The 26,706-nt window shown below is 60.2% G+C and overlaps 5 protein-coding genes across 6 annotated transcripts; 4 read left to right on the forward strand and 1 right to left on the reverse strand.

Moving 5' to 3' along the window:
* Positions 1 to 296: 296 nt before the first annotated feature.
* RAB5C (RAB5C, member RAS oncogene family) lies at positions 297 to 11,582 on the forward strand. Its single transcript, XM_052700135.1, has 6 exons — positions 297 to 410; positions 7,723 to 7,966; positions 8,939 to 9,090; positions 9,393 to 9,515; positions 10,253 to 10,346; positions 10,747 to 11,582. Exons 2-6 carry the CDS (start codon positions 7,801 to 7,803, stop codon positions 10,860 to 10,862), a joined length of 651 nt encoding a protein of 216 aa, XP_052556095.1. The 5' UTR covers positions 297 to 410; positions 7,723 to 7,800; the 3' UTR covers positions 10,863 to 11,582.
* Positions 11,583 to 13,195: 1,613 nt separating this feature from the next.
* Positions 13,196 to 14,365, reverse strand: HSPB9 (heat shock protein family B (small) member 9). Its single transcript, XM_052700178.1, has 2 exons — positions 14,225 to 14,365; positions 13,196 to 14,128 (listed from the first exon to the last, which is right to left on the reverse strand). Exon 2 carries the CDS (start codon positions 13,921 to 13,923, stop codon positions 13,342 to 13,344), a length of 582 nt encoding a protein of 193 aa, XP_052556138.1. The 5' UTR covers positions 13,924 to 14,128; positions 14,225 to 14,365; the 3' UTR covers positions 13,196 to 13,341.
* Positions 14,366 to 14,726: 361 nt separating this feature from the next.
* On the forward strand, positions 14,727 to 15,710 carry LOC128089093 (heat shock protein 30C-like). Its single transcript, XM_052700177.1, has one exon. It carries the CDS (start codon positions 14,967 to 14,969, stop codon positions 15,567 to 15,569), a length of 603 nt encoding a protein of 200 aa, XP_052556137.1. The 5' UTR covers positions 14,727 to 14,966; the 3' UTR covers positions 15,570 to 15,710.
* Positions 15,711 to 16,423: 713 nt separating this feature from the next.
* KAT2A (lysine acetyltransferase 2A) lies at positions 16,424 to 22,076 on the forward strand. 2 transcript variants are annotated; one of them, XM_052700162.1, is made up of 18 exons: positions 16,424 to 16,682; positions 16,969 to 17,092; positions 17,196 to 17,341; positions 17,511 to 17,600; positions 17,909 to 18,090; positions 18,176 to 18,367; positions 18,465 to 18,571; positions 18,661 to 18,768; positions 18,846 to 18,982; positions 19,085 to 19,308; positions 19,374 to 19,500; positions 19,580 to 19,690; positions 19,769 to 19,912; positions 20,108 to 20,222; positions 20,342 to 20,378; positions 20,487 to 20,550; positions 20,688 to 20,772; positions 20,978 to 22,076. In XM_052700162.1, the coding sequence occupies exons 1-18, from the start codon at positions 16,440 to 16,442 to the stop codon at positions 21,169 to 21,171; spliced, it is 2,430 nt and encodes an 809-aa protein (XP_052556122.1). In that variant the 5' UTR covers positions 16,424 to 16,439; the 3' UTR covers positions 21,172 to 22,076. The 2 variants fall into 2 exon arrangements, with proteins under 2 accessions (XP_052556122.1, XP_052556123.1); XM_052700163.1 differs by having other exon boundaries at positions 19,100 to 19,308.
* A 181-nt stretch (positions 22,077 to 22,257) lies between these two features.
* Positions 22,258 to 26,460, forward strand: DHX58 (DExH-box helicase 58). The gene is made up of 12 exons (XM_052700159.1): positions 22,258 to 22,591; positions 22,666 to 22,867; positions 22,949 to 23,139; positions 23,262 to 23,378; positions 23,621 to 23,747; positions 23,833 to 24,015; positions 24,088 to 24,344; positions 24,537 to 24,686; positions 24,905 to 25,066; positions 25,346 to 25,536; positions 25,726 to 25,822; positions 26,049 to 26,460. Exons 1-12 carry the CDS (start codon positions 22,424 to 22,426, stop codon positions 26,226 to 26,228), a joined length of 2,025 nt encoding a protein of 674 aa, XP_052556119.1. The 5' UTR covers positions 22,258 to 22,423; the 3' UTR covers positions 26,229 to 26,460.
* The last annotated feature ends 246 nt before the right edge of the window (positions 26,461 to 26,706 follow it).

The following is a 26,706-nucleotide window of genomic DNA, read 5'->3' on the forward strand; positions in this document are numbered from 1 at the left end:
GAAGAGGGATTGCGGACAGGATGGTGCCGAGCTGCGGGGCGGGGCAGCGCGGTTTGCGCGCACCGGGGTCTCCAACCCGTTCGCTCCCGCCCCGGACCCCGTCCGAGGATCGTGTCCCACGACGCCCCCCGGCCCAGAGCGCTGCCGGGAGACTCCGGGACTACAATTCCCATGGCGCTCTGCGAGGGACAGGAAGTGACGTAGCGGAGCGCGGACACGTGACACAGGGCGCCCCGCAGGAGGCGGAGACACGATGAGGCGGGACAAAGATGATTGGCAGATGCAGCTGCCCGTGACCTGCAAGGCAGGAGCGGAACTGGCGGACGGGTCCGGAAGCGGAACGGGTAAAGGCGGAAGTGAGGGCCGGGGCCTGCGAGACGCACCCGCGGCAGGGAGCGGCCCTGCGGGCGGTGAGTGAGGGGCTGCGCTCTGCCCCGCCCGAGGCTCGCGAGTCTCCAGGCCCACTGCTCGGTCCGGCCCGTCTGCTGGCTGCAGCGCCGCGCATCGCGCGGGCCCGGCTCCTGGAGAGTCTGCCCGGCCGGGGCAGGAGCCGAGCGGTGGGGACGGGGCGCGGTCTCGCGGGCGCCGGTCGGCAGTGCGCGCCCCCGTGTCTCGGCCGGGCGCTCAGCGGGTGTCGGCGCTGGTCGGTCGGTCGCTTCCCGTGGGGATCCGGCCCTGCCGGCCTCTGGGAGCGGAGCGCTGCCCGCCGGCAACACCGGGAGGGCTCCGTGCACGGGCTGCTGTGCTGGGCGGGCGGGGCGGTCGCTGCTCGGGCGGCCCTAGGCTGGAATGTTTTCCTTTACGGATAGGGCAGGAGAGACCCGGCTGCTTGCTGCGGCCTGCTTTTAATAAGTGCTTCCTCCCCTGTCTGGTCGTTCTCGTGTTGCTGTGCTACAGCGGTGGCTGCTTGGAGTTTGAATGGGATCTGAGGAAGGCGTGCTGCCTGCAAGGATTGTTCGGCCTTTTGTTGTGGCCAGTCTGTGCTGAGGTGGGCGTGGGAGCTCCAGAAGGCTGGAAGCCAGCTGGGTCCTAGGCAGAGCATAGCCTAAATGAAGACTGTGGCTTTATTTGTTGGAAGTAGTTGTGTAGAGCAGAGGCCTTTTTGGATTGCTGCTGATGCTGATGCTCTGTGCTCTGGGGCGTGTGTGGGATTCAGTGTGGTGGCATAGAGCTGACCTCAGTGCTGCCCTTTCCTTGGAAGAGACCTCGAGTGCGTGGCTCCATATTTACACACAGCAGCCTCCAGCTGCCTGGCACAGCTGCTGTGTGATCCCCCAGGGCCGATCCTGCAGCTGCACGGTGAGCAGCAGGCTGCCCATGAAGGTCCTGTGCTGGCAGCTGCTGCTGTTTCTGGTCATACTCAAGATGCTACTGAGGGCTCTGGTTTCTGAGAGCCGTGTGGTTAATGGCAGCACCTCGCTGTGAGCCAGCCTGCCGGGGAGTTATGGCCCTTCACTTGTTGCTGTTGTGTGCGGCTGTTGGAGCTCTGACCTTGATGGTTTCCAAATGTGTAAGGAAATCAGAGGGAAGAGTACACTGAGATGCTATTTTAAGTCCTATGTGGAACAAGTTGCATCTACTATACTTAGTTTTTTGTCTGGTGGCTTTCCAAATGCTCAAGCTGCCCTGCTTAAAGCATGACACCTCATGCGGTGTAAGGCTGAACTGGAGTCCTGACTCGGCTCCTTGAAGCTTGATTGAGACCATAGAAAGAAAGAGGCTTGATTCATGTTGGTGTGACGTGCCATGCTGTTTGAGTGAACTTCCTTGGAACGTCCCACTGATGCTCATTTGCGCACTGACTTTAAGGCTTTGTGCTCAGGCTAAAAGGTGAAAGCTGTGACTGGAATGGGTAAGGAGTTGAGCAGCGTTTGTAGACTGCTGTAGGGCAGTGTTGGCCTTAAGGCCCTCCTGGAGAGAGGACAGCAGGTAAAGCTAGAGTCTGCACAGCCCTGTAAGATTAAGAAGAGCCATGTTGGCCTCAATAGCTGTGTCTCAGCAGGACGCCCTAACAGTCAACTTCTTCTATAGCAAGTCTACCTCCATAGGCAGTTTTTCCCGCTGAGATACTGTAGGCTAATTCAAACTGCGTCCATTTTGAGATAAGGGGCCTGCACTGCCTGGCACTAGGGCTGTTTAAGTAAGGCTTTAATACCCCATCAGGTGAGGGAGCAAGATAAAATGGAACTTCTGAGGAGGGGTTTCAGTTAGAGAGCAGTACAGGGGGCAGCTAGCTCAACAGGTGGATGTGGGATGTAGTCAAGTCAAACACTTACCTGGTTTTACTATGGACAGAGTTGGATTTGGGTCATTGCTATAACAGTGAAGCCGGTAATGGATTGGGCACCGACTGCAACAAAGCTGAGTAACAGCCTGCACTGCGTGCTTGGCCAAACCTCGAGGTGTGGAGGAGCAGTGATGAGAAGTGAAATTGTCGTCACTGCAGCAAAGCCCTGCATGGGAAGGGGGGGCAGCTCTGCACTGCTCCGGCCCCGCCGCTCATCAGCCCAGTGCTGCTGTGAGGTGCTGGATGGCCACGCATCTCCTCGGGAAGGGAGGGGGAATGGTGCCAAGTCCTTCCAGACACAGGAAGTGAAATGGGAGCGCTTCTGATGAAGTGGGTGTAGCCTGAAGTATTTTGGTCAGCGTGCTGAGAAGAGGGCAGAATGTAGGGATGGCAGAGTCAGCGTTTTTCTTCCCCTGGGATGTGAAGTTTGAAGTCCTCTTATGCAAGTTCTGTGAAATTGTCAGCAACCATGAAAACCTTCCATCTGTGAGCCAGAAACAGCAAATCTTCCTGGAAGAGACGTTATGGGGAATAATAGTGCTCTGTCTAAATCCTGATGTGCGTGCTGACTTCCCCTGGGGCACGGGAACGGGCTGTTGGAGTTGTCCTACATAAACAGATAAGAAAACACTGCTTTTCGTGTTTGCTTTGATATGGTAGCGCTCCAAAAAAGGAGCCACTGGAGGCAGGAGATCTTTGTGCAGTCTGGGAAAGATATTATGAAGGTCACTGACTCTGGTGGTGAAGATGGCTGTTTTCTGCTCTGCTGTCTGGTGCTGTCTATGGGCGTGTGTTGCTGGACTTGTGGGCAGAATGAAGTCAAGCCTTTTGAGAGTGTGCAGAGTGAGAAATAGGAGGTATGGGAGCCTTGCCTGCAGGATTACAACTTAGTTCAGCTTTGAGTTGGTCCTCGCAGTAAACTTGAGTATTGTTAACCTGGCAGTGCATCAGCTTCTGGACACTGGGCGAAGTTCTTGCAGTGCCAAGAATAACTGAACGCAGGCAAGACCTCCAGGGCTGACATGGGAGCGGGGGATTTTGGTACCTGGGATGCGGGGCTTTGTTCCGTACAGCCGGTGAGAAGCCTGTATAAAATGAAGGTGATGCAGAACTCATCTGCAGGAGTTGTGTGCTGCAATTTATGTCTTGCTAACACTTGCTCGGAAGCTGCCGCCTCTCATCCTGCTGCTTTCAAAGCAGTCCTTACAAGTGTGCCGTTTCCATGGCTTGTCTGAAGCTGCACTGGAAGCTCGCACGCTTGGGTCTCCATCAGGCTGCTCTGGAACGAGCTCGCTTGCTGTGGTGTCAGCAGGTGGGGATGTGGTGGCTCTGGTCACCTGCAGGCTCAAATGCTTTCCCGAAGCACAAGAAAGGGCAGGAGCTCGGAACCTCAGCCTGCCCTAATTGCACGTTTCTCTCTTCAGCCCGTGGTGATCTAATAGCACGCTAGCTGCAGTTTTGAAAGCAATTAGTCATGCTGTTCTGCAGAACTAAAACCCCTGCTGGATTAGGCATGGAGCTTCGTTGTAGTGCCAGTGTGGCCAACATGGTAATAACTCCCGGTGCTGCTGCTCATTCAGCTGCCTGAGCCTTCAAAGCTGTGCCTCCAAAGGCCGTATCCCAGTGTAATGGCTTTGCATCTTATCAGCTGCTTTCAGGAACTTGTGGTAAAGGACAATTGCTGAACATCTTTGCAGGGGGGTGAGAGGCCAGCAAGGCGCTGTGCCTGCGAGCCAACGGCGCGGCAGTGCTGCTGGGGGAGCGAGTCAGAGTGGATCCTTGCTGTTGCTTAACTCAGTGGAACGGCTTCAGTGCCCAGCTGGGAATATTCAAGGTGTTTGAGGTGGCTTTCTGAAACGAATCTGAAATCACAACTTGAGTTTGCTCGCGCCTTGCCCCTGCAGGATGTTCTCTGTGTTCTGCTCAGGAAATGAATGAAGTGCGTGTGGCTGAGGATGGCCTGGAGCTTGCAAAAGTTGGAGTGAGATCCTGGAGATGTTGCTCGGGTCCCAGAGCTGAGGTAGCCGTTTTCTGCTGTGCATGTAGGCTGAGTCACTTGGATGAAGAAAAAGGACAGTTCTCAATAGAGTCCTACTAAGAAAAAGGAAATAAAAAGCCAGAGAAGCAGTTTTATAGCTGACTGCTTCAGAGTTAGAGTTTGGCTCTGCAGCTCCCTTTGGCTGTAGAGCTGCAGTCCTTGCCTCATCTTCCAGAGAGTTCTGTTGGGTGCTCGGCTGTTCTGGCTTCCTTTCCCGAGAGGCTCGGAGCAACTTGCCCTGTTCAAGTGCTGCCTGGCAGACGAGGCTTAATCTCAGCCTCAGCAGAGTTTTCATGGTGCAGTGTTCTGCCTTGGGCTGAGCTTTGAGCCCTGTGGCCCAGGCCAGCCCTCAGCTGGGCTGCTGCACTCAGCCTGAGCAGCGCCTCTGCGGGCCTCGTTGCGCTGCCCTGGGAAGCAGCAGGAGCTTCAGCTGCCTCTAAACTTGTGCAGGGTTTATTTTGCTCGGAGAGCTTTGTTCATCGAGTCGGGAGGTCGGTCATCTCTGTTAAAGGGCAGCTGCTGAGTATGATGGCCAGGATTCAGCTGTCATCGTGGGGCGGTGGGAAGGGCTGTGCTGCTTCCTTGGCTCTGGGTCTTCCAGCTGTGATGCTGTCCTGGTGGGATGATGCCCAGCTGTGCAGCACCTGCAGTGGATTGAGCAGAAACTGGGCTGGTGCCTTGAAATATCAGATGCTGGAGTTTGTTTTGTTTTCGTTCTGCAGATATCGGGAGGCAGATGCATGTATTAGAAGCATGTAAAAGAACTGGTTTTACATTTGCTGCATTTGCTCGGGACTGTAGACAGCCAACAAAAATGTTAACCTATTCCTGCTGGAGATTTGATTGCCTCTAAATTGAAATGAATGTGCTCAGGTCTTTGGGCAGGAGGCTCTGCGGAGAAGTTGTGACTTAAAGTAGTGGCACAACCTTAGGAGCACGTGGCAGAGGTTGATGTAGGTCTGTAGATGGGTGTTCTAAGGCTGTGGCGTGGCAGCTGACAACGGCAGTGATTCGTTCCCTAACAGCTGCTGCTCCAGATCTCAGCCTCACTGACCAGAGACCACTGCTTGTGGGGGGAAGGCACGGCGCCTTGCAGCTGGGATGTTAGAGCAGATCCAGCATGGGAGAGCTGCTCCTAAGGCAGCAGTGTGTGTGGAGAGAGCTCAGCACGCGTTGCACTGCCGGGGCCGGGCACGGCGTGCTGTGTGAGCCCATGCAGGCAGCAGCTCTCGGTGGGAGCAGGGCAGCGCAGGCTCCCTGCTGGCGGCTGGCTGCCATTCGGTGGTAGGTGAAGCAAAACCACGCGGTGCCTTCAGGGCTGCTTTGCCAAGGAATTCGTGTAACGCCGTCAGCTATTTAACAAGATAAATATTTCACTGGGGCTTTTGTCTTGAGTATTTTGGTCGTAAGCCAACGAATCTGCCATGATATCGTTTGTAACACAGCGGAGAGCAGAAGCAGTCCTCTGGTAACTTGATTCTTCTGCCAGCTGCACATAGACCTGCTTGCTCAGTTCTACTGAATTCATGGTAAAAGAAGTCTCTGAAATATAGGTCACAAAACGTGAGGATGTCAACAGGCTCATCTCCTTGCTCTGGGAATCACCCCTATCGTGTTTCAGGAGGTCATAGCTCAATTGAGGCATGATTCACGTGGCTGTTAACGTGCAGCATGTTAGTCTGAGGTGGTGACAGAGCTTACCAGTGTGCTGATAGACTGCCCTGGTAAATGAATACAAGGTTAAGCAAGCAAAAGCTGCTGCTTTGCAGTCTTGAGTTAGAGGAGGAACCGCCACAGGCAGAAACTTCCTCAGGTTGGTGCAGATGTGGGGCTTCCATTGCACCCCTTGAGCCCCAGTGATAACCGAGCAGCTCCTGGCCAGAGCTGCAAAGTGCTGCTTCCTCGCCATCCAGCACAACCAGCTGCTGCTGTGTGCTTCCTTTCAAGCTTTCTCGTCCTGTCAAAGCAGTGCTTGTCCTTCCTGGGATGGGAGGCAGGCTCTGGTCACACGCTGCAGTCGACGGCTGCTCCACAACTTGGGCTTCTCGTGCGTCCCGCTGCTCGTGCGTGGCTCCTCAAGGCCTCTTTCCCACCTGCCTGCTTCAGTGCTTGGTGCTGTTGCACTGCTGTGGCAGTAGGTTTCTGACTGCCTCGCCTGCTGGTCAAATGATTTCATGCTGAATGTCTCCATGGATCACTGCGTTCTCTGCAGCTTTTGCTCTGAAGCGTGGCTCACAGGACACCATTCCAGGGCTCCTGCTCGTATGAGTGCTGGGTACATGCTGGGTTCACCCTGAGCAAAAAGGTGTTTCCTTGGAGCTCAGGACGTGCTGTGGGGGAGCTGCCCGTCAGGTCTTTGTTTGCTGCTTGTCTGTCAAGAAACTTGGGCTGTGAGAGTTGAAGGGAAAGTGGTGATACGGAGCAGATGCGATGAGTTGTAGCATTTGTCACTGACAGGAAGTGGGAGTCATGTTGAATACAGGAAATCTGCTGAGATCTGTGGAACTGTGTGCTTGGAACGTTATCTGCTTGCAGCTGAGAACAGGAATGCAGTTCACTGTGCTTAACGGCTTGGGAGGCACTGAGCTTCACTCGAGGTTATCTGCGGGTGTAGAACAGCTCGTCTCACCTCTGTGCTGTGCTTTGCCCAGCTCCGGAGGTCTGGTGCTGCTCTGTGTGTAGGTGCTGCCCCTGCAGCAGTTCAGATAAGTCGTCTAGACTTCTGCTCAGTGATAATTACCTGCGGTGCTGCAGGGGCCGCTGCTTTTGGGCTGGCTGCTCTCAGCTCCTCCGTGCTGCTGCAGGAGGTCTGAGGTGGCCTTGAGGACTGCTTGAAGATGCAGTGTTTAACAGCTTTGTAAGAGGGCCTTCACAGATCTGAGCATAACAACTTGCTCTTGTGATCTGGAGGAGTGTCAGTGCTCTGTAATGGCTTGCATGGGGCCTGCAGACACCTCCGTTTCATTGGCAGTCTGAAGCCGCCGCGGGTTGAACTCAGGAGAGGAGGAAGGAGTTCAGGTCAGCTTCGGTTACCTCCCATCACTGAGCAATGTTCTAATGGGCAAAGCTCTGACAACCTGATGGCGTGCTGGCTGTTCTGCCTGCCTTGCCCCAGCAAGGTGTGCAGCACGGCACAGTGGAGGTGCTGGAGGGCCGGTGGGGGGCAGCTCCTCTTCCTGCATCCCTGCTCTGAGGAGGCTCAGGCTACCTCAGGTGCTGTGGGAGCTGCTGGCTGATAGAAACTGCCTGACGCGCGGCGGTACGTGCAGCCAGTAGCCTTCCACAGTGAGGAGGAGCAGCAGCTGCCTGTGCTGATGGAGGCTGAGGGTCAAAACCACCTCTGGAACTGGTAGGGCTGCTCCGGGAGTGTGTCACTAACTCTGACCTCCTCTTCCAGTTGCAACCTGCCTCCAGGTGGATCCGGTGCAGAATCTCCAGCATCCTCATCTCTCGGCACTCCTGCACTTAGGCCACAATGGCAGGTCGAGGTGGAGCCGCCCGACCGAATGGGCCGGCTGCCGGGAACAAAATCTGCCAGTTCAAACTCGTCCTCCTGGGGGAGTCGGCGGTGGGGAAATCCAGCCTCGTTCTGCGCTTCGTGAAGGGGCAGTTCCACGAGTACCAGGAGAGCACGATTGGAGGTGAGCGCCGACGCCGGGTGCTGGTGGTTAAAGGATGCTGGCCTTGCTAATGCAGCCCGGGCTGTCAGCAGCATTAATGGCTATAAATAGGCAGTAATGCTTTAACTCTTGGCCTGCGATTTGTTAGGGTGAAGATCGGTGCACAGAGAGCAGTGCCATGGCAACCACGAGTGCTCTGCCTCTCAGGCATCTTCCAGTATTTGAATTCCTGCTTCTAATTAGAACTGAGTTTATAGCCCTTAATTATGTTTTCTGAACGGGACCTGGGATATCAGTCTTGTTTGTAGCCTGATCAAGTAAACCGTTTCCACAACTCCTTCAGGCCTAGCAGATCTTCAGCTTAAAATAGTCGCTGTGGTGTCACCAATCAAAGGTCAGTCAGCACCCAGCCTTCTGGGCAGTAATGTGAGGAGATGCGCGCCGAGGGGCTGCGTCTGTCCCTGTGGTGACCCTTGTGTGGAGTGGGACAGCTTGCAGGCAGGCAGGGCTCAGTGCTTTGCCACAGGGGCTGCGTGAGTGATCTGCTGTTCTACCTCAGACCGTGTAGAAGCCTGGTTGTGTTGGAACTGAAATGAAGGTGGCATTGTGCTCACTGGAACGGGAAAAGCACCATTTCTAAACCAAGGAGCGCAGCGGAGCTGGGCTGAGCGCAGCGCGGCACTCCTGGAAGCAAATCCCGGGGGTGCTGCAGCTGTGCTGCGTGATCGGGGTGGTGGCCCCTGGCAAAGGGAGCAGCACTGAATGCCAGGCTGCCTGCTGGCTGCTCGGAGCCACCTCTCTGTTGCTCTCTGGTTCCTGCATGTAAGCAGCTTGTGACGCAGCAGAGCTGCGACTCGCACGGCAGGCGGCGGTGTGCTGGCCTGGCTGGGGCTTCTGCCAGCTCTTGTGCAAAAGCAGATCTGCTCTGAGCTGCTGGCTCTTGCTGCAGGAGCTCTCCAGCTGGAGATGAGGCAAACTCCTGTTCTCTTTCAGCTGCCTTCCTAACGCAGACGGTCTGTCTGGACGACACAACGGTGAAGTTTGAGATATGGGACACGGCGGGGCAGGAGCGGTATCACAGCCTGGCCCCCATGTACTACCGAGGTGCCCAGGCCGCCATCGTTGTCTACGACATCACCAACACAGTGAGTACTGCGCCGGGGCCCCCGGGGGCATCTGCCTCTGTATCTGATGCTTCTCCTTTCCCTGGGAGAGTTTTGGGTTTAGGGCTTCTGCAGATGCCGGCCTACAGGTGCCTTGGTCAGACTTTCTCAAACTCATGGCCACTTCCTTGTTTCTGAGCAAGGCTGTGTAAGCTGATAAAGAATGCTGCTACAAAGTGCTGTAGAGGCAGAATGCTTCTTACAGGAAAGACTTGTTCTAATCATATCTTCGTTGTGCGTTAATAAGAGGCTGCCTTTCCTGACTGCCTCCTGTTTACTTCCAGGACACATTTGTACGAGCCAAGAACTGGGTGAAAGAGTTGCAGAGGCAGGCTAGCCCCAATATTGTAATTGCACTAGCAGGAAACAAGGCAGACCTTGCTACCAAGAGGGCTGTGGACTTCCAGGTAAGTGGGAATCTGGTTTGGCTGCTACCTGAGCAGTCAGGAAAGCAGCTCTTTGGTCAGCTCTAGGAGGTGTCTATGTCAAAAATACTTTGAGGAGAAAGTGTGGAAGTTGAGATCGATGCTGCTGAGGACCCCAGGGTGCCCCTTGCCTGCCTTCCTCGTGTAGGTTTGTCACAATACTTGTAGCTCTTGTTGGTAACAGTTATGTTATGAAGGCCCATAGAGAACAAATTTGTATTATCAACTATTGCTGCCTTACTTATCAGGGATAAGACATACAGTCTTCATCAGTGTATGGAATGACATCTTTTAGATAAGCCACCTGAAGCTTGTTTTCTAGTCTTCACGACTCACCTCAAGTTGTCTGAGGCAGATTTCTTAGTAGAAGCTCTTATCTCAAGGACCTGCACCCAGAGCTGCTTGCAGCACATTGTGAGGTGTGTGCAACTCCCAGCCAGCCAAAGTACAAGGCGTCAAGTTGCTTGAGTCATAGAGTCCACATGCAGCTCACAACCAACCTGTGCTGCTGTATCCTGGCTCTTCTGCTGGCACTTCAGTCCTGTGCTGCTGTCAGTGGTGTCCCCGGCTGTCCTGGCCAGGCAGGGCTGTGCTGGGCTGGAAGGGCCCAGTTTGGGCTGGGCAGAGGCTGCCTTCAGTCATTAGTATGGCAGCAAATGGAGCGTGTGGGGCCTCCTCCTGGCAGGATGCCTTTATCACTCTAATGTGATTGTTTCTAGGATGCACAAACATATGCAGATGACAACAGCTTGCTGTTCATGGAGACGTCAGCAAAGACAGCGATGAATGTGAATGAAATCTTCATGGCAATAGGTGAGTGTGTGTGTGTGTGTGTGTGTGTGTGTGTGTGTGTGTGTGTGTGAAAAGGCTGGTGGAGCAGCTCTGAGCAGAGCAGCCTACTGAAAGCCACAGAATCTGCCAGCCAGGCTCTGAGGCTCTTGCTGGAGTGTGTGACCGGGTTGCCAGGCTTGTGTGTGAAGTCACCCAGGTGGTGCAAACCGTGCTCCCCCTCTGCCTTTATCTGGGGCGGATGAGGGTGGAGCGGAACTGATGACAGCTCACAGCAGGTTGGATGTTCTTGTGCTGCCGGCAGCGTCCGGCCCTGAGCTCCTGGAGAGGTGGAGGCTTGGGCTGAGCGGAGCTGAGCTCAGCGTGTGATCTGCGGGGGGAGATCCTCTGTAAGAGCAGCCTGCTGATCCTGCTTCTTTCCTAGCCAAGAAACTGCCAAAAAATGAACCCCAGAACGCTCCAGGCGGTCCGGGCAGGAATCGGGTGGTCGACCTTCAGGAGAGCAGCCAGCCCAGCAGGAGCCAGTGCTGCAGCAATTGAGCAGCTGAGCGCAGCGGACGGAGCCCCGAAGGACGTGACTGGAACCCACGCTAACAATCGCACTTACCGTAGAGCGGCTGCCAGTGGCTGCTGTGATTTCTCCATCCCTTTCTGATCATAGGCTGGAGGGAGTTCTTCCACCCGCACCTTTCTGTACAAATACTAATTCAATTCTAAGTCTTAAGTCACTTTTTTAATATACGAACTTCTGCTCTTCCCTCTTCCTGCTGGTGGTGGATGCGTGACCTGGTGTCTGCCCTGCCAGCTCTTCCTTCCCACGGGGGAGCGCCAGCAGCACCCAGGTCCCACAGTACTGTAGTTCACTATTGGAAACAAAGGGATATTGAGACTAGAGAACCTGGTGTAGAGTCACCCACGAGTAGAAGCCAGGGCGATGCCAGTACGATGTGCCCAGAACAACCACTGAGGTGTAGCATTGTGGGGACAAACTCTGGCTCTTCAGCCTCCTGTTGACCAAATCAATTATGAGTATTTTGGGGTGGGGCAGAGGGAAGAAGAACTGATTTCTTCTGTATTTTGTATTGTACGTTTCTTCATGTAACCAATCAGTATCTTGTCAATATAGTACATACAACTAGCTGCCTATTGTCTTTATTTGTGTTGGACTCTAGCATGCCAACTTCTTTTCTATCTCTGGTTCTGTCGTCATGCACTAATCCTGTTGCAACTTTTGCAAAAAAAAAAAAAAAAGAAAAGAAATCTTGTATAGAAAATTGTCTTTTTTTGATGGTTGTGATGCCACTAATGTTAACCCTACTCTGGTGTGAATGCACACGGTTTGCTGATGTACAGAAGTGGGGCAGGGGAAACCTCGGATAACCTGTCAGTGGAAACTGTGTATTGCAAGAGCCTGTAATTCCCCACGGTGTGAAGGGAGGTATTAAAATGGCTTCTCTTGCCAGACTCTAACTGATGTTGGCTGCTGCCTAGTGCCTAATGCAGTGTCTTATGCATACTGGTATTTAAGAGGAACTGTCAAGCTCATCTTCATCACAAACTTCCGTTTTGTGTGATTAAAAGAAAATTTTTATAAACCTACCACGATCAACGAGGTTCGTGTTTCTCACCCAGCTCAAGCGAAGGGGGGCGGACCGGAAGGTGGCCGTGTGCTCAGCCAGGGCTCGCCTGTAAGCAGCGCTGTGCCGTCCTTCCCTCGGCAGGGAGCAGCGCGTGCTGTTCGCTCCTCGAGTTCTCGGCCGTGCTTCAGCAGCCGCCTCGGGAGGGAGGAATTCCTGCATGGAGTTGCAGTTGCGCCTGCTGTTAGGAGGAGCTGCGCGGGTTTGCTGCGCTCAGCGGGGCGTGCAGCAGCGAAGTGGAGGTAAACAGCGAGAGCTGTCTGTCGCCATCGCTTCTAGGCTAACAGCTGCAGCAGGAGCTGAGGGGAGGTGGGAGGAGCAGCGTGCGTCGGACTGGGGTTTGTGACAGTCGGACAAACGGGGAACGTGCTCAAATACCAGTCAGCAAATGCCTCTGCCCCCGGTGGGCGCTGTCGTCACAGGATGCTGATGTGTTTCTGTTCATCTGCTGGAGGAGCTCACAGCCCTCATGAGGTGTCAGAGATCCCGCTGCTTCCGGGTTGGTTCGTCTGTGCTGCTGGATCCCCAACAGCAAAGAAGGACCTGTTGGATGATGGCCGCCACTCGCGACTCAACAGCGTTGGGAGCGCAGCGAGGTGCTGTTGCCATCTGCTGGTTTCTCGTACAAGTGCTCCTAGCTGACAGGACTTCATTTCTGGCCCGTGCCTCGGGGTCTCCGTCTCCCTGCTGTGGCCGTGATGCTCTCAGGGTCTCCCGCTGCTGCCCCACTGTGCTGTTCAGCTGTGATGGACTCTGGTTTGGGTCTGTGCTCTGCAGAGCCTCTATGCTGCTGGCACTGTGAGGAAGAGCTGCATGAGCTCAGAGCAGCTTTGGCAAAAACAGGCGTTGTGCCTGCATGCCTGCAGACCTGCCCAGACCTGGCCCTAAGTGCTGCAGCCCGGTTCTGCCCCGCCTGCCGCTGCCATCCCAGAGGGATTCCTGCAGCCCCTTTCTAAGCTGCCTGGGGAGAAAAGTAGCTACGCCTCCACCTGGCATCTTCCAGCTCAGTTGTCTTCCTATTTAGAGGCACTGGTCTGAGCATGAGGGCTGTGGAGACGGTGCAGGAGATGCTGTAGTGTGGGAGTTCACCCTGCTCTGAGCAGCACAGGGGGTCTGCTGTCAGCTCTGTAGCGCCGAGAGCAGAGAGAGTTGTACCCCCTCCAAGCACCCACCAAGAGCCGAGGCCAAGGCTCAGCCACCCCATCGATCATCCCCCCAAAAAGAAGCACAACCGGGTTCTATGCAAAAGGATTTTTTATTGGATACAAAAAGAAGAACGTTCCAGTATAGTGAAAAACACGGTGGATGGAGGATGTCTGGGCTACAGCCCAAGACTCACTGCCGCCTCTGCTGGTCCCGATGCAGACCGCCGTTCCGTCCCATCACGCCTTGGCTTTGCTGACAGCTCCATCCTTGGCTGCCCCGGGCTGCGGAGCCGCGGGGCTCACCTGGATGGGCACGTTCCTCTCAGCAGCAGATGGCAGGGCCAGCCGGGGGGCCTCGATGCGCAGTTGCCCCTCTGGCGACAGGGAGCAGCTCAGCGCCTCGGCGTCCACCTCCTCGGGCACGTCCCACTCGCGCTTCAGCACCTCGTACTTGTAGGAGAAGGAGCCCTTCTCGTCCGTGCTCTGCGTCTCCTTCTGCCCCACCAGCACCACCTTCCTGCCCACCACCTTCACCGACAGCTGCTCGGGGGCGAAGCTCTTCACATCCTGGCAGACGGAGAAGCCCTCCCCGGAGCCCTGGGCCGGGGCTGCGCTGCTGCTCGGAGCCTGCTCTGCGGTGACGGGTCCGTGGCTGCTCAGGAGCTGCTCGAAGCTGCTCATGAACTGCCGAGCCTTCTCCATCTCCTGCTGCAGCTCGCTGAAGATGGTCTCTGCGTGCGGCCAGAGGGTCCTCACCGTGCCCAGCCGGGTGGCCAGGGAGCTGGAGGCGAATGGAGCGAGGTGCATCCGGCAAAGCATCGTTGTTGATGATGATGTTGTTGCTGCTGCTGCTGCTGCTGCTGCTGCTGCTGCTGCTGCTGCTGCTGCTGCTGCTGCTGCTCTCAGCTCTTTGCTCTCAGCTGTTTCCTCTCCGGGAGTTGGGAGCGCTGTGCTCCGGCTCCGGCGCCCGCGGCTTTTATTTCCCCTCCCGGGAGGCGGGGCCTCGGCCCGCGGATGCCGTCACCTTCGGGAGAAGAGCGCGGTTCTTTCTGGCCCGTTCCAGCTCATTCTTGTTACTCATCGCAGAGGTGAGGCACCTCTTACCTCACGGCCCACATACCTTCGCTCTTACTCTTGCAGCTCTGCTCTCCCGAATTATAATTAGCAGCATCACCTCAGCCTCCGCGCGGGATGCCCGAGCCGCCCCTGCCAAAAATCCGTGGCCTTTCTGCTTCCCGGCAGGGAGCGGGGCCGGACTGCCCTCCTCGCTGCCCTCCCTTCCCTTCGGCCCATTCCCCCCCGCCCCACTCTCAGGACCCCTCTGCAGCAATGCGTCCCCCCCGCCGGGCGCCGTCGGGACCCCACGGGACACACCGAAGCAAACACTGCCCGCCCCACGCAGGGTTCACAGGCGCTGCGTTCAAGGCTGCACGGAGTCCCGAACGTGGGGGTGGGTCTGGAAAGTGCGAGAGCCGTCGGGCAGCGGTGACACCATCGGGGTGGGACTGTCCCTGCGCGGCGTGACCCGCGCTGCAGTGTGGGGCTGCGGGAAGGCTTTGTTTGCCCCCTCGGCCGGCGGTGCCGCGTGCTGCATCACGGTGGCTTTGCAGAAACCCGAGCCTCGGCGGTGACTGCAGCTCCCTATTTGCGGAGGGTGACTCGGCCCCAGAAGCAGGCGCTGCTATTTTGGCCGGCGGATAATCAGCCGCGCAAAAATAGGCGATGGCTCCAGGAGGGTGCGTGGGGAGAGAGCGTTCTGGAAGGGGCACACCCCTGGGAAGAGGAGGATAAAACCCCGCGTCCCGGCGGCAGCCCAGCACCGCTCCAGCCCTGCGCACAGCCTCAGACGCAGCACCACAGAGATGCTTTGCCGCCTGCACTTCATGCCGCCCACCTCCGGGTCTCTGTTCCCATGGCTGGGACCCGTCCGCACCCTCTGGCCGCACCCGGGCACCCTCTTTGCTGAGCTGGAAAGGGAGATACGGATGGAAATGGAAAGGGCTCGGCAGTTCATGAGCAGCTTCGAGCAGCTCCTGAGCAGCGGGAGTAGCTCCAACCGCGTCAGCATCGAGCGGGCACCGAGCAGCAGCGCGGCTCTGACCCAGGGCTCCGGGGAGGGCTTCTCCGTCTGCCAGGACGTGAAGGACTTCGCCCCCGAGCAGCTGTCGGTGAAGGTGGTGGGCAGGAAGGTGGTGCTGGTGGGGCAGAAGGAGACGCAGAGCACGGACGAGAAGGGCTCCTTCTCCTACAAGTACGAGGTGCTGAAGCGCGAGTGGGACGTGCCCGAGGAGGTGGACGCCGAGGCGCTGAGCTGCTCCCTGTCCAGCGAGGGGCAACTGCGCATCGAGGCCCCTCGGCTGGCCCTGCCGCCGCCAAACGAGAGGAATGTGCCCATCCAGCTGCCAGCAGCAGCGGCACAGCCGGTGGCCAAAGCCGAGGACGGAGCAGAGAGAGCCAAGGCGTGATGGAGCAGCGCGGGGCCGGGCTGAGCCCGGTGCTGGGGCACCGCCGGCCGCAGAGCGGGGCTGTGCCGGCCCTGACGGGGGGGGATCTCTGGCCAAAGCGTGTAGATTTTTTTGATATGTAATAAACGTCCCTGACTTTTACATATACGGCTCGTGTGTTTGCCGGTTTGGCCTCGCTGTGCTCGCGCAGCGGGACGGCCATCCCGAGAGCTGCACTGCGCTGCAGAGGGCGCATCCCCGGCACGTCTCCCCAAGCTGCCCTGGTGGAGAGAGGCGGCCGGGGGGCTCCCGCACACGCACGGCGACACGAATACGGAGAGCCCTCGGGGACGCGGCGCTGGGCTCCTCAGGAAGGCGCCGGGACGCTCGCCGCGCTGCCGGGCCGGGGACAGCAGCCGTGCCCCCCCGCACCGCCCCGCCGCTGCTCGCACCTTCCAGGCGCTGCGGGGCTCCCCGCGAAGGACGCTCCGCCAAACCGCGCCCATTCGCGGGGCTGCGGGCGGAGCCGCTCCATGTATGGGCAGACGGGCTCCGTCCGCTCCGTATCTGCCGGCCGTGGGTGCGGCAGCGCTCCGTATTTGGCGGCGCGGAGGATCCGTTCCCGCGGTCCCGGGCTCCTGGCCGGCGCCCCCCGCTGAGCTTCGGCCCCGCGTTACCGGCGGAGCCCCGGGATGGGTCCGCAGGGAGCCTCCTTCGTGCCGGGACGCCGCGCTCGGAGCGCCCGGCCGCCAGCCCGGCTCCCGTGCGGGGGTGCGGAGCGCCGTGCGCCGTCCCGGTAACGCCGCGCTCAACCCTCCCCGCTGCGAGCCGCCGCTCCCGGCGTGCCCGGCGCGCAGGCGCAGTGAGCTCGGAGCGCACGCCGGGCCCGGCATGGCGGAGCCGGAGGCCGCGCAACCCGGGAGGCCCCCGCCGGCTCCGGGAACGGCGGCGGCGCCGAACGCCGGGGCGGGGAGCGGGGGAACGGCTCCGGGAGGAGCGGGCGGCGCGGCTTCCAGCGATCCGGCGCGGCCCGGGCTCAGCCAGCAGCAGCGGGCGAGTCAGCGCAAGGCGCAGGTGCGGGGCTTCCCCCGCGGCAAGAAGCTGGAGAAGCTGGGGGTGTTTTCGGCCTGCAAGGTGGGCGCGGGGCGCGGGGGCGAAGATGCCGCGCCGTGCGGGAGGGGATGCGGGGCTGCGCGCGGGCGGAGCGGTGCGGAGCGCCGGGCTGAGCGGCGCTGTGCGCTGAGCTGCGCTGCGCGGGCGGAGGGCGCGCGATCCTGAGCCGGATCCGGGGAGAGCGTTCAGCGCTGGGGTGCGACGGTCTGGGGCTTTTGGACGGCGGGTGGGTGAAGCCGCTCAGCCGCCTGCTGGCTGCGTCGCGCGTTGGGCTGCTGCGCGATGGCCTCTCGCGTCCCTCCTGCAGGCTAACGATGCGTGCAAGTGCAACGGCTGGAAGAACCCCAACCCTCCCACCGCCCCACGCATGGACCTGCAGCAGCCGGTGACCAACCTGAGCGAGCCCTGCCGCAGCTGCGGCCACGCGTTGGGTAACACCCCCCCTCCCCCCCGCACCCCCGGGCCGCACAGCTGCTGGGACCCCCGGGATGGGGAGCCGTGCCCCCCCCTCACCACGTGCTGTTTCTGCCGCAGCCGACCACGTGTCCCACCTGGAGAACGTCTCGGAGGAGGAGATCAACAGACTGCTGGGCATGGTGGTGGACGTGGAGAACCTCTTCATGTCAGTGCACAAGGAGGAGGACACGGACACCAAGCAGGTCTATTTCTACCTGTTCAAGGTGCGTCCGTCTGTCCTGCTGGTCACCCTCTGCCCGACCTGCAGGCAGCTGCGCTCTGTGAGCCCCATTTCAGAGCTGCAGAGCTGCTGTGTCCGATCTCCCAGGAAGGGAGGTGCCTGGGAAGGAGCGGGCATTGAGGTGGTGATGGTGTCCCATGGGGTCTTCGCAGCTCCTCAGGAAGTGCATCCTGCAGATGAGCCAGCCGGTGGTGGAGGGGTCGCTGGGGAGCCCCCCGTTTGAGAAACCCAACATCGAGCAGGTGAGGCCGCTGTGGGCTGTGCTGGGGACTTGAGCTGGGGACAGGCTGGGCTGAAAACCCTAAATCGAGCAAACACAGCATTTTGGCATCATGGTGACTCCACGCACTGTGTTGCAAACTCACGGAGCTCTCAGCTTTGTCACTGAAAGTGGAAAATGTGAGCGCATGGTGGTGGTGGCGGCAGCCCTTCTGCTCCCGCTGCTTCTCCAGGCCTCCTGCTTGGATCTCGGAGGTGCCTGTGGGCAGCTGGGCTCTGCGGTGCGGTGACCCACGGCCCTGGCGCTTCCCAACCCACTCCTCTCCCCCAGGGGGTCCTGAACTTCGTGCAGTACAAGTTCAGCCACCTCCCCCCCAAGGAGCGGCAGACGATGTATGAGCTCTCCAAGATGTTCCTGCTCTGCCTCAACTACTGGAAGCTGGAGACGCCGTCGCAGTTCCGGCAGCGCTCGCAGAACGATGACGTGGCCACCTACAAGGTCAACTACACCAGGTGAGGGGGGCCGCCTCTGCCTGGGTCTTTCAGCAGCACTGCTGCCGGGGGTCCCAGCCCCAGGAGCGCACGCTCTCTCCCGCAGGTGGCTGTGCTACTGCCACGTGCCGCAGAGCTGCGACAGCCTTCCCCGCTACGAGACCACGCACGTCTTTGGGCGCAGCCTCCTCAAGTCCATCTTCACTGTCACCCGCCGGCAGCTGCTGGAGAAGTTCCGGGTGGAGAAGGACAAGCTGGTGCCGGAGAAGCGCACGCTGATCCTCACCCACTTCCCCAAGTAGGTGCCTGGCACGGGGCTGCCGTCTGCGCGGCCGTTTCCCCTGCGCTCCCCTCGGGGCTGTGTGCACCCAGCTCGGCACGCTGCTCCCCGCCAGGTTCCTGTCCATGCTGGAGGAGGAGATCTATGGTGAGAACTCGCCCATATGGGAGGCGGATTTCACTGTGCCAGCTGCGGAGGGCGCCCAGCTGGTGTCGCGCCCAGGTACCGTAGGGTGATGGCTGGGCTGGTGCTGTCACTGCTGCAGCGTGGATGGGGCTTCCTTGTACTTATGGCTGTCTGCTCTCCTGCAGCCACCGTCAGTGCCGTCACAGTGCCCACCGCACCGCTCTTCAGCAAGAAGCTCAGCAGCAGCAGCTTGGCCACGAGCATGGACACCGGCACGCCGGAGCCTCTGCCGGGTAGGGCAGTGCAGGGGGCGGGAGCAGCCTCAGCCCAGTGCTGGGGGCTCTGCCTGACGAGCTGCGTGCTGCCCCAGGGGAGAAGCGGAAGCTGCCTGAGAGCCTGACATTGGAGGATGCCAAGAGGATCCGCGTGATGGGCGACATCCCCATGGAGCTGGTGAACGAGGTGATGCTGACCATCACCGACCCCGCTGCCATGCTGGGCCCTGAGGTACGGCTGGGGAGGCAGGCAGGGACGGCACCGCCGTGGGGCGCAGCTCGTGGGGTGCTGGCATCTCGGGGGCTCTGAGGTCCTGGGGCCGGGGGGGCTCAGCTGCCCCCTATGCAGACCAGCCTGTTGTCGGCCAACGCGGCGCGGGATGAGACCGCCCGGCTGGAGGAGCGCCGCGGCATCATCGAGTTCCACGTCATTGGCAACTCGCTCTCGCAGAAGTCCAACAAGAAGATCCTGATGTGGCTGGTGGGCCTGCAGAACGTCTTCTCGCACCAGCTGCCCCGTATGCCCAAGGAGTACATCACCCGCCTCGTCTTCGACCCGTGGGTGCTGGGGGCTGCGGGGGCTGCGTGGGGCTCCCCCCGTCTCACTGTCGGTTTGGCCGCAGGAAGCACAAGACCTTGGCGCTCATCAAGGACGGCCGTGTGATTGGGGGCATCTGCTTCCGCATGTTCCCCACCCAGGGCTTCACCGAGATCGTTTTCTGTGCCGTGACATCCAACGAGCAAGTGAAGGTGAGGCCATAACCCGCCTGGGAGGGCTTACGGGCTGCCTTGGGGGTGTGAGGACCCCGTCTCATGGCAGCCCCCCCAGGGCTACGGGACACACCTGATGAACCACCTGAAGGAGTACCACATCAAGCACAACATCCTCTACTTCCTCACCTACGCCGATGAGTACGCCATTGGCTACTTCAAGAAGCAGGTGGGTTCCTCTCCCTGCTGCTTCCCCCAGCCTGACCCTCCGTCCCTGAGTTCCCTCCCACTTCTCCTCCCCTCCCAGGGCTTCTCCAAGGACATCAAGGTCCCCAAGAGCCGCTACCTGGGCTACATCAAGGACTACGAGGGGGCAACCTTGATGGAGTGTGAGCTGAACCCCCGCATCCCCTATACTGAGCTCTCCCACATCATCAAAAAGCAGAAGGAGGTACCTTTGACTCCCCCAGAAGTGAGGGGATGGAGTGTGCCAGCCTTTGGGAACCATCCCTCAGCCAGCCCTGCAGCCGTGCTCACAGGATCACTGCAGTGCCATTAGGAGAAGGGCTGCTCCTGGCTGTTGCTCTGGGTCTGTCGGGGCCTCATGTCCCGCAGTGCGTGCTGACATGCCACTTTGCCATTGCAGATCATCAAGAAGCTGATTGAGAGGAAGCAAGCACAGATCCGCAAGGTCTACCCTGGCCTGACCTGCTTCAAGGAGGGCGTGCGGCAGATCCCCATCGAGAGCGTCCCTGGCATCCGTGAGCTCTCCATGCTGTCGGGGGGGGTTGGCAGGGCTCATCCAGACCTCTTGGTGAGGAGCATTGTGCCGTGTGTATGGGGGCAGAACCCTCTGGTGATGCTGAGTCTTTCCTTACAGGAGAAACGGGTTGGAAACCACTGGGGAAGGAAAAGGGGTGAGTGAGGGGTACTGGAGCTGTGGGCTCCTGCTCCGTGCCACCCCAGCAATAGCCTTGTACTGGGGTGCAGGACCTTGTGCTGATGGGCTCTGCTCTGCCCTGCAGGAAGGAGCTGAAGGATCCGGACCAGCTCTACAACACCCTGAAGAACCTCCTGGCCCAGATCAAGGTGTGGGGCAGCTGTGCGCTCCTGTGCCATCCCCCATGCTGTCCCTGGGAGGGGATGGCCAGGTGTCCCTGGCACGGCTCTGCCTGGGCTGTGGGCACAGGGCAGACGCTGCAGTAACTCTGCCCCTCTGCCCCCAGACTCACCCCAGCGCGTGGCCCTTCATGGAGCCGGTGAAGAAGTCGGAGGCGCCGGACTACTATGAAATCATCCGCTTCCCCATTGGTGGGTGCCTGGGGGCTGTGGGGTAACGGGGGATTGCAGCGTGCCCCAAAGCAGTGCTGGGCAGGGGGTGTCCCAGGGGGCGAGCCGGGCAGCAGAATGGGACCCTTCAGGGACCCCCTGACTGTGGCCGGTGGCGGAAGGGGGACCTACCTGCAGGGCGGGGGGCACGGAGATGTGATGGGGCCCAACTCCTTCCCACCCCCAGACCTGAAGACCATGACCGAGCGCCTGAAGAACCGCTACTACGTCACCAAGAAGCTGTTCATCGCCGACCTGCAGCGCATCATCACCAACTGCCGCGAGTACAACCCGCCCGACAGCGACTACTGCAAGTGTGCCAACACTCTGGAGAAGTTCTTCTACTTCAAGCTGAAGGAAGGGGGGCTCATCGACAAGTAGGGGGTGGTCTGGATGTGCCGTGGCTGTCACGACCCCCCCTGCTCCCATTGGCGGGGAGGGGCAGGGCTGCTGCCGCCCCCAGAGGGGCCATCCGGGATGCGGCCCCGTTCTGTGGGCAGGGGCTGCTGCTGGCCGTGCTGCTGCTGCTGCTGGGGAAGGGGGGGTGGGCAGCTGCGGTGCTGCCAGTCCCTCTCTCGGGGGTTGTGGAAGGGGGGGCTGCAGCGGGGCTGCTTCCCCCCCCAGGGTTGTGCCTTCTGCCCCCGCTCGGAGCCAGGGCAGGGGCACACAAGTGCTTTGGCTCTGCACGGACCTCAGCCCCTGCTCCTGTCCGTGCACGGGCAGCGCCGGCCCCTCTTCTTGAATGTACTGTGGGGCACCTCCCTGGCCCCCCCCAGGCTGCAGGGCAGAGGTGCTGAGCTGAGGGATGTCCCTCCTCCTGCTGCCTCTGTCAGCTCTTCCCTCCTGCAGGAGCACAGCCTTCTGCTCTCCCCCCACTGCTTGTAGCCCTGCAGGGAGCGGTGGGGGCTCTTCCAGCTCCTTGCTGTGGTTGGGGGCCTACTCCCCCCCTTCCCCTTGCTGTCCTGCAGCCCCGGGGTTGGGGCTGGCTGTTTGCATCCCTCCTTGTGCCCGCACGTCCATGGGAGCTGTGCTGGGGTGCATCCCACGTAGCGTTAATGTCTCCTCCTCCCCCGTCCCGCATTCGGTCGCCTGCTGCCTTACCCCCGTGCTGTCCTTGCTGTGTGAACTCTGGTGCTGCTCTACAGGCTCACTGGCCTTGCTGGGGTGGGACCAGACCCTGTCCCACTGTTCGCGTCACCCATTCCATGTGACTGTTTTATTTGCATTGGTTTTGTTTCTTTTTTTAATTCTTTTTTTTATTTTTTAATTAAATGTACTTGTGCAGAGCCAGCTGTCCCTGTGCCTGATCGTGCGGCAGGACCGGGGGGGGCTGAACTCGGTGCCTGGGGGGGGGCAGGGGGTCAGAGGATGGGCGGTTGGGGCGCACGGTGCTGATATGGAGCCGCCCCCGGAGCGCGATGACGCCGCGGAGCTCCGCCTGCTTTCGGTTTCTGTTCAGGTCCGAGGCTCCAGGCTGGGGGGCGGCCCGGAGGCGGCGCGGTGCGGTGCGGTGCGGTGCGGCGCGGCCCTGCCGGGTCTCCCCCTCCCAGCGCAGCTCGGCACGGCGGGCGGCCCCGCTTTCCTTTCGCGACCTCCGTTCCTCCGTGCTCCGTTCCCCAGCCGGGACTCGGCGATGGAGCTCCACGGGTACCAACTGGAGGCGGTGGTCCCGGCCCTGGGCGGCCGTAACAGCATCGTGTGGCTGCCCACGGGCGCCGGCAAGACCCGCGCGGCCGTGCACGTCTGCAGGCGGCACCTGGAGGGGCGGCGGGGCGGCCGGGTGGCCGTGCTGGTCAACAAGGTGCCCGAGGACCCCGCAGGCCCGAGGAAGGCGGGGCCACGGCCGGGTCTGACGAGCTTTTGGGCGCCCCTCAGGTGCACCTGGTGCAGCAGCACTTGGAGAAGGAGTTCCACGTCCTGCGCGATGCCTTCAAAGTGGCGGCGGTCAGCGGGGACAGCAGCCATAAGTGCTTCTTCGGGCAGCTGGCGAAGGGCAGCGATGTGGTCATCTGCACGGCGCAGATCCTGCAGAACGCGCTGCTCAGCGGGGAGGAGGAGGCGCACGTGGAGCTGACAGGTGGGTGTGAGGCCCCGCGGCCCGGCTGGGGGCGGCCCCGGGATGAGCGGCTCACCCCGCTGCCCTGCTTTGCCCGCACAGATTTCTCCCTGCTGGTGATAGATGAGTGCCACCACACTCACAAGGAAGCCGTCTACAACAAAATCATGCTGAGTTACCTCCAGAAGAAGCTCAGCGGGCAGCGGGACCTGCCGCAGATCCTGGGCCTGACAGCATCCCCTGGCACCGGGGGGGAAACTTCCTTCGAAGGGGCTGTGGAGCACATCCTGCAGGTGGGTGCTGCTCCCCTGAGCTTCTGGGGCTCCAAATGGGGTGGGTTCTGGCATCCTGCTGTGCGCTGCATGGTGCTGGGCTGCCAGGCCTCAGGGCTGCGTGTGGGGCTCTCTCCTTTCAGATCTGCGCCAACTTGGACACCGAGGTGATCACATCAGCACAGAAGCACACACAGCACCTGCAGAGCCATGTGCCCCAGCCCAGGAAGCAGTACGACCTGTGCGAGGAGAGAGCGCTGGTGAGAGGTGGTGGGTTGAGCCCACAGCGCTGCTCCCTGTGACCCCAAAGCTCTCATTTGCTGCTGAGCCTGGGGTCTCCCCCGGCTGTTCTGTGCTCACCCCCCACGTGGATTAGGCCAACTGCAGGAATCAGCTCACCCAGAGCCCACCTGGGTCCTGCCTTGCAAACCAGCCCAACCCCCCTGGCTGTGCCAGAGCAATATCCCCAATCCCGTGGGTCCTGAGCCTGCTCTGCCCCCAGGACCCCTTTGGCCAACGGCTGAAGAAGATCATGGCACAGATCCAGGAGCACATGGAGATACCTGGACTCCCACAGGACTTTGGCACCCAGCTGTACGAGCAGCGCATCGTGGAGCTGGAGAACAGAGGTGAGGAACTGGCCCAGGTGAGTTTCCTGGGGGGTGACGGGCTGGTGGGGCGGGATGTGACCTCGCTGTCACTGTTCTTTGCCAGCGGCAGAGAGGTTTTGTCGCAAGGCGCGGGTGTGCGCGCTGCACCTGCGCAGGTACAACGATGCACTGCTGATCAACGACGCCGTGCGCATGATGGACGCCTTCCAGTGCCTGCAGCAGTTCTATGCTGATGAGAGGGACACAAAGGACCCCACCGAGCGCTTCCTGGCCAACACCTTTGAGGGTAAAGGAGAGGTGGAGGGGAGCAGCAGGGCGGTGCAGGCTGCTCAGCCCTCACACCCACCTCTCTGTGCAGAGAACAGGGCCACGCTGCTGGCGCTGGCTGGAGACCAGCGCTACGAGAACCCCCGGCTGAGCAAACTGGAGGAGGTCCTGCAGGAGCACTTCCAGCCCCCGGGGTCATCTCGTGGCATTGTCTTCACCAAGACGCGGCAGAGCGCACACAGCCTGCTCCGCTGGTTTCGGGACACGGCCCGGCTGTGCGGGCGGCACATCAGGGCGGCCGTGCTCACCGGGACCGGCTACAGCAGCCAGGCCAAGGGCATGACCCAGGTGAGGGGCCCAGGGTGTGCACGGCCCCACTGCGCTCCAGGGCAGTGCTGATGATGGATGGAACTGGGTGGGGATCCGGCCCGACCCCTCTCTGCACGCTCCGTGGGTGCCGTGGGTGCGGATAGGAGCTCGGATCCGTGCGCAGCCCCTGGTCCTGGGGTGCCGCTGAAGTGTCCTCCCTTCTCTCCCCAGAATGAGCAGCAGGATGTGATCACACTGTTCCGCAGCGGAGAGCTCAACCTGCTCTTTTCCACCAGCGTGGCCGAGGAGGGCCTGGACATCCCTGAGTGCAACATTGTGGTGCGCTACGGGCTGATGACCAACGAGATTGCCATGGTGCAGGTAGCACCCTGGATCCCCCCCGCCCTGAGGCGCCTGGGCGGCACCTGGGGACCCCTCCACACCCCTGGTGCCTACTGACAGCTCTCGGGGTGAGCCTGGCCCTGGCACAGCATTGCCCGTGGAGCTGCAGGGTGCAGGGGGAGCACTCTGCCCTGCCCTGTGCGTTCTGTGGTGTGAGAGGCTCAGCCGTGCCGCGGTGTTTGTTCTCTCTGCTGCAGGCCCGGGGTCGTGCCCGTGCCCAGAAAAGTGTGTACTCTGTCCTCGCCAAAGCCAGCAGCCGGGAGGTGTTCCGGGAGCAGCTCAATGAGAAACTGGTGGAGCTCATGGAGAGGGCCATCAGCGCAGTGCAAGCCATGCCTGAGCGGGAGTACCGCCTGAAGGTGAGCGCAGGGAAGGCTGCACTGCTCCTTCCTGCGTCTGCCTGTGCGCACAGCCCTCTGCACACTGATTTTAGGTGCCTGCTCTCCCCTTGAGGCAGTGCTGGCTTCTGGAGAGGGACAGTAGGAACTGCATGGCACAGCACGTCTCTGTCCTTCCATGCAGCTTGTCTTCCCTGTGATGCTGCATCTCTCTATGGCCACGTCTCTTACTGCACCTGCGGCCTGTCTGTGTGTCATCCTTGCTGACCCCATCCTCCCACCTGTCTGCCCTCCCTGCAGATCCTGGAGTTGCAGAGAAATGCTGTTCTCAGCTGGAAAGTGAAGGAAGACAGGAGCAGCGAGAGGCAGCAGCTGCACGACCCGGATGACGTTTATTTCCACTGTGTCAACTGCAACGAGGCCGTGTGCCGCGGCAGCGACATCCGCACAGTGGAGGCCATGCACCATGTGAACATCAACCCCAACTTCAGGTAGGAGGGGACGGGCAGAGTCCAGTGGTCAGAGCTGAGCTCTGCCCAGAGCAGGGGGGTGGCTGCTGCCTGCTCCTCCTTGGGGACACTGGTCCGGGGAGGTCACAGGGGCTGTGCGGGGCTGTGGGAGAGCTGCGTTTTGTCCCAGGACCACCCCCTTCAGGGCGTCTTTGGTTTCCTTTCTTATAGGTTTTATTATACAGTCTTACCTGGGAAAATACACTTTGAGCGGACTTTCAGGGACTGGGAGCCCGGGTGCCGCATTGTGTGCAGTGAGTGCAGGCAGGTGAGCTCCTGCGCCGCCACTCAGCCACGCAGCAAGAAACAGGAGCTGCGTTTCCCTTTGGCTGTGGGTGCTGCACGCGTGGAACGCTGCCAGGGCAGCTCCTAAGGGGGGGGGGTGCTGGGAGCGAGGAGCTGCCTCCAGCTTTCAGGCGCAGGGCCAGGTGCGAGGTCCTGCAGCCCAGGGTTGTGTCACCACGTGTGTGAGTGTCCCCTCCCTGTCCACACAGGAGTGGGGAATGGAGATGATCTACAGGAACGTGACGTTACCCATCCTCAGCATCAAAAACTTTGTGGTGGTGACCCCGGATGAGAAGAAGAAGTACAAGAAGTGGAGCAGAGTGACGTTCCCCATCGAGGAATTCAGCTACCTGGAGTACTGCTCCAGCACCCAGGACGAGTCCCTGTAGTGCCGGCTCACTCAGGGCTGCTCCCAGGCCACACCTGGGGCGGGGGGAACCTTTCCATCGCCTTTGAGACACGACATCGCTTCAGGTTCTGCAGGCGGCTGCATCTCTCTGCTCTCTGCAGCCGCAATCCTGCGGGAGTGAGCGCAGAACTCTGCTAAAGGCCTTGCAGGGCCGGGGCAGCCCGTGCTCCCGCTCCGGACAGCGGCTGCCGTCCCTGCGGTGCTGGGGCTGCTCCGGCGTGCGTCTGCTTTGTGAAGGCGGGCATCCGGCGTGGTCAAGGCTCGCGGTGCGTACCTGCAAAGCTGTGCGCGGTCTCTTCCCCGTGCGAGCCGGGCTCGGGTCAAAGAACGCGTTGCTCCGTTCGTGCTCCCGCCCCGCTCGTTCTTCCCGTCCGTCCCCGCTGTGCTCTCCCGCCGGCGGTCGCTAGAGGGAAACCCGCTCCCGTTCCGCTGCGGGCGCCGTGCGGGGCCGCCCCGCG

The sequence above is a fragment of the Tympanuchus pallidicinctus genome, unplaced genomic scaffold (genome assembly GCF_026119805.1).
Source record: "Tympanuchus pallidicinctus isolate F22 unplaced genomic scaffold, pur_lepc_1.0 scaffold39, whole genome shotgun sequence".
NCBI classification, from domain to species: Eukaryota; Metazoa; Chordata; class Aves; order Galliformes; family Phasianidae; genus Tympanuchus; species Tympanuchus pallidicinctus.

What these genes read in the sequence shown, in the direction of transcription:
- RAB5C (XM_052700135.1), top strand. Translation starts at nt 7,801, where the DNA reads ATGGCAGGTCGAGGTGGAGCCGCCCGACCGAATGGGCCGGCTGCCGGG. An exon ending in CCAGGAGAGCACGATTGGAG is followed by an intron (nt 7,967 to 8,938) that starts GTGAGCGCCGAC and finishes GTTCTCTTTCAG; the next exon opens with CTGCCTTCCTAACGCAGACG. An exon ending in TGAAATCTTCATGGCAATAG is followed by an intron (nt 10,347 to 10,746) that starts GTGAGTGTGTGT and finishes CTTCTTTCCTAG; the next exon opens with CCAAGAAACTGCCAAAAAAT.
- HSPB9 (XM_052700178.1), bottom strand. Translation starts at nt 13,923, where the DNA reads ATGCTTTGCCGGATGCACCTCGCTCCATTCGCCTCCAGCTCCCTGGCC.
- LOC128089093 (XM_052700177.1), top strand. Translation starts at nt 14,967, where the DNA reads ATGCTTTGCCGCCTGCACTTCATGCCGCCCACCTCCGGGTCTCTGTTC.
- KAT2A (XM_052700162.1), top strand. Translation starts at nt 16,440, where the DNA reads ATGGCGGAGCCGGAGGCCGCGCAACCCGGGAGGCCCCCGCCGGCTCCG. An exon ending in CATCCAACGAGCAAGTGAAG is followed by an intron (nt 19,501 to 19,579) that starts GTGAGGCCATAA and finishes CAGCCCCCCCAG; the next exon opens with GGCTACGGGACACACCTGAT. An exon ending in TTGGCTACTTCAAGAAGCAG is followed by an intron (nt 19,691 to 19,768) that starts GTGGGTTCCTCT and finishes CTCCCCTCCCAG; the next exon opens with GGCTTCTCCAAGGACATCAA.
- DHX58 (XM_052700159.1), top strand. Translation starts at nt 22,424, where the DNA reads ATGGAGCTCCACGGGTACCAACTGGAGGCGGTGGTCCCGGCCCTGGGC. An exon ending in ACGAGATTGCCATGGTGCAG is followed by an intron (nt 24,687 to 24,904) that starts GTAGCACCCTGG and finishes TCTCTGCTGCAG; the next exon opens with GCCCGGGGTCGTGCCCGTGC. An exon ending in TGTGCAGTGAGTGCAGGCAG is followed by an intron (nt 25,823 to 26,048) that starts GTGAGCTCCTGC and finishes CTGTCCACACAG; the next exon opens with GAGTGGGGAATGGAGATGAT.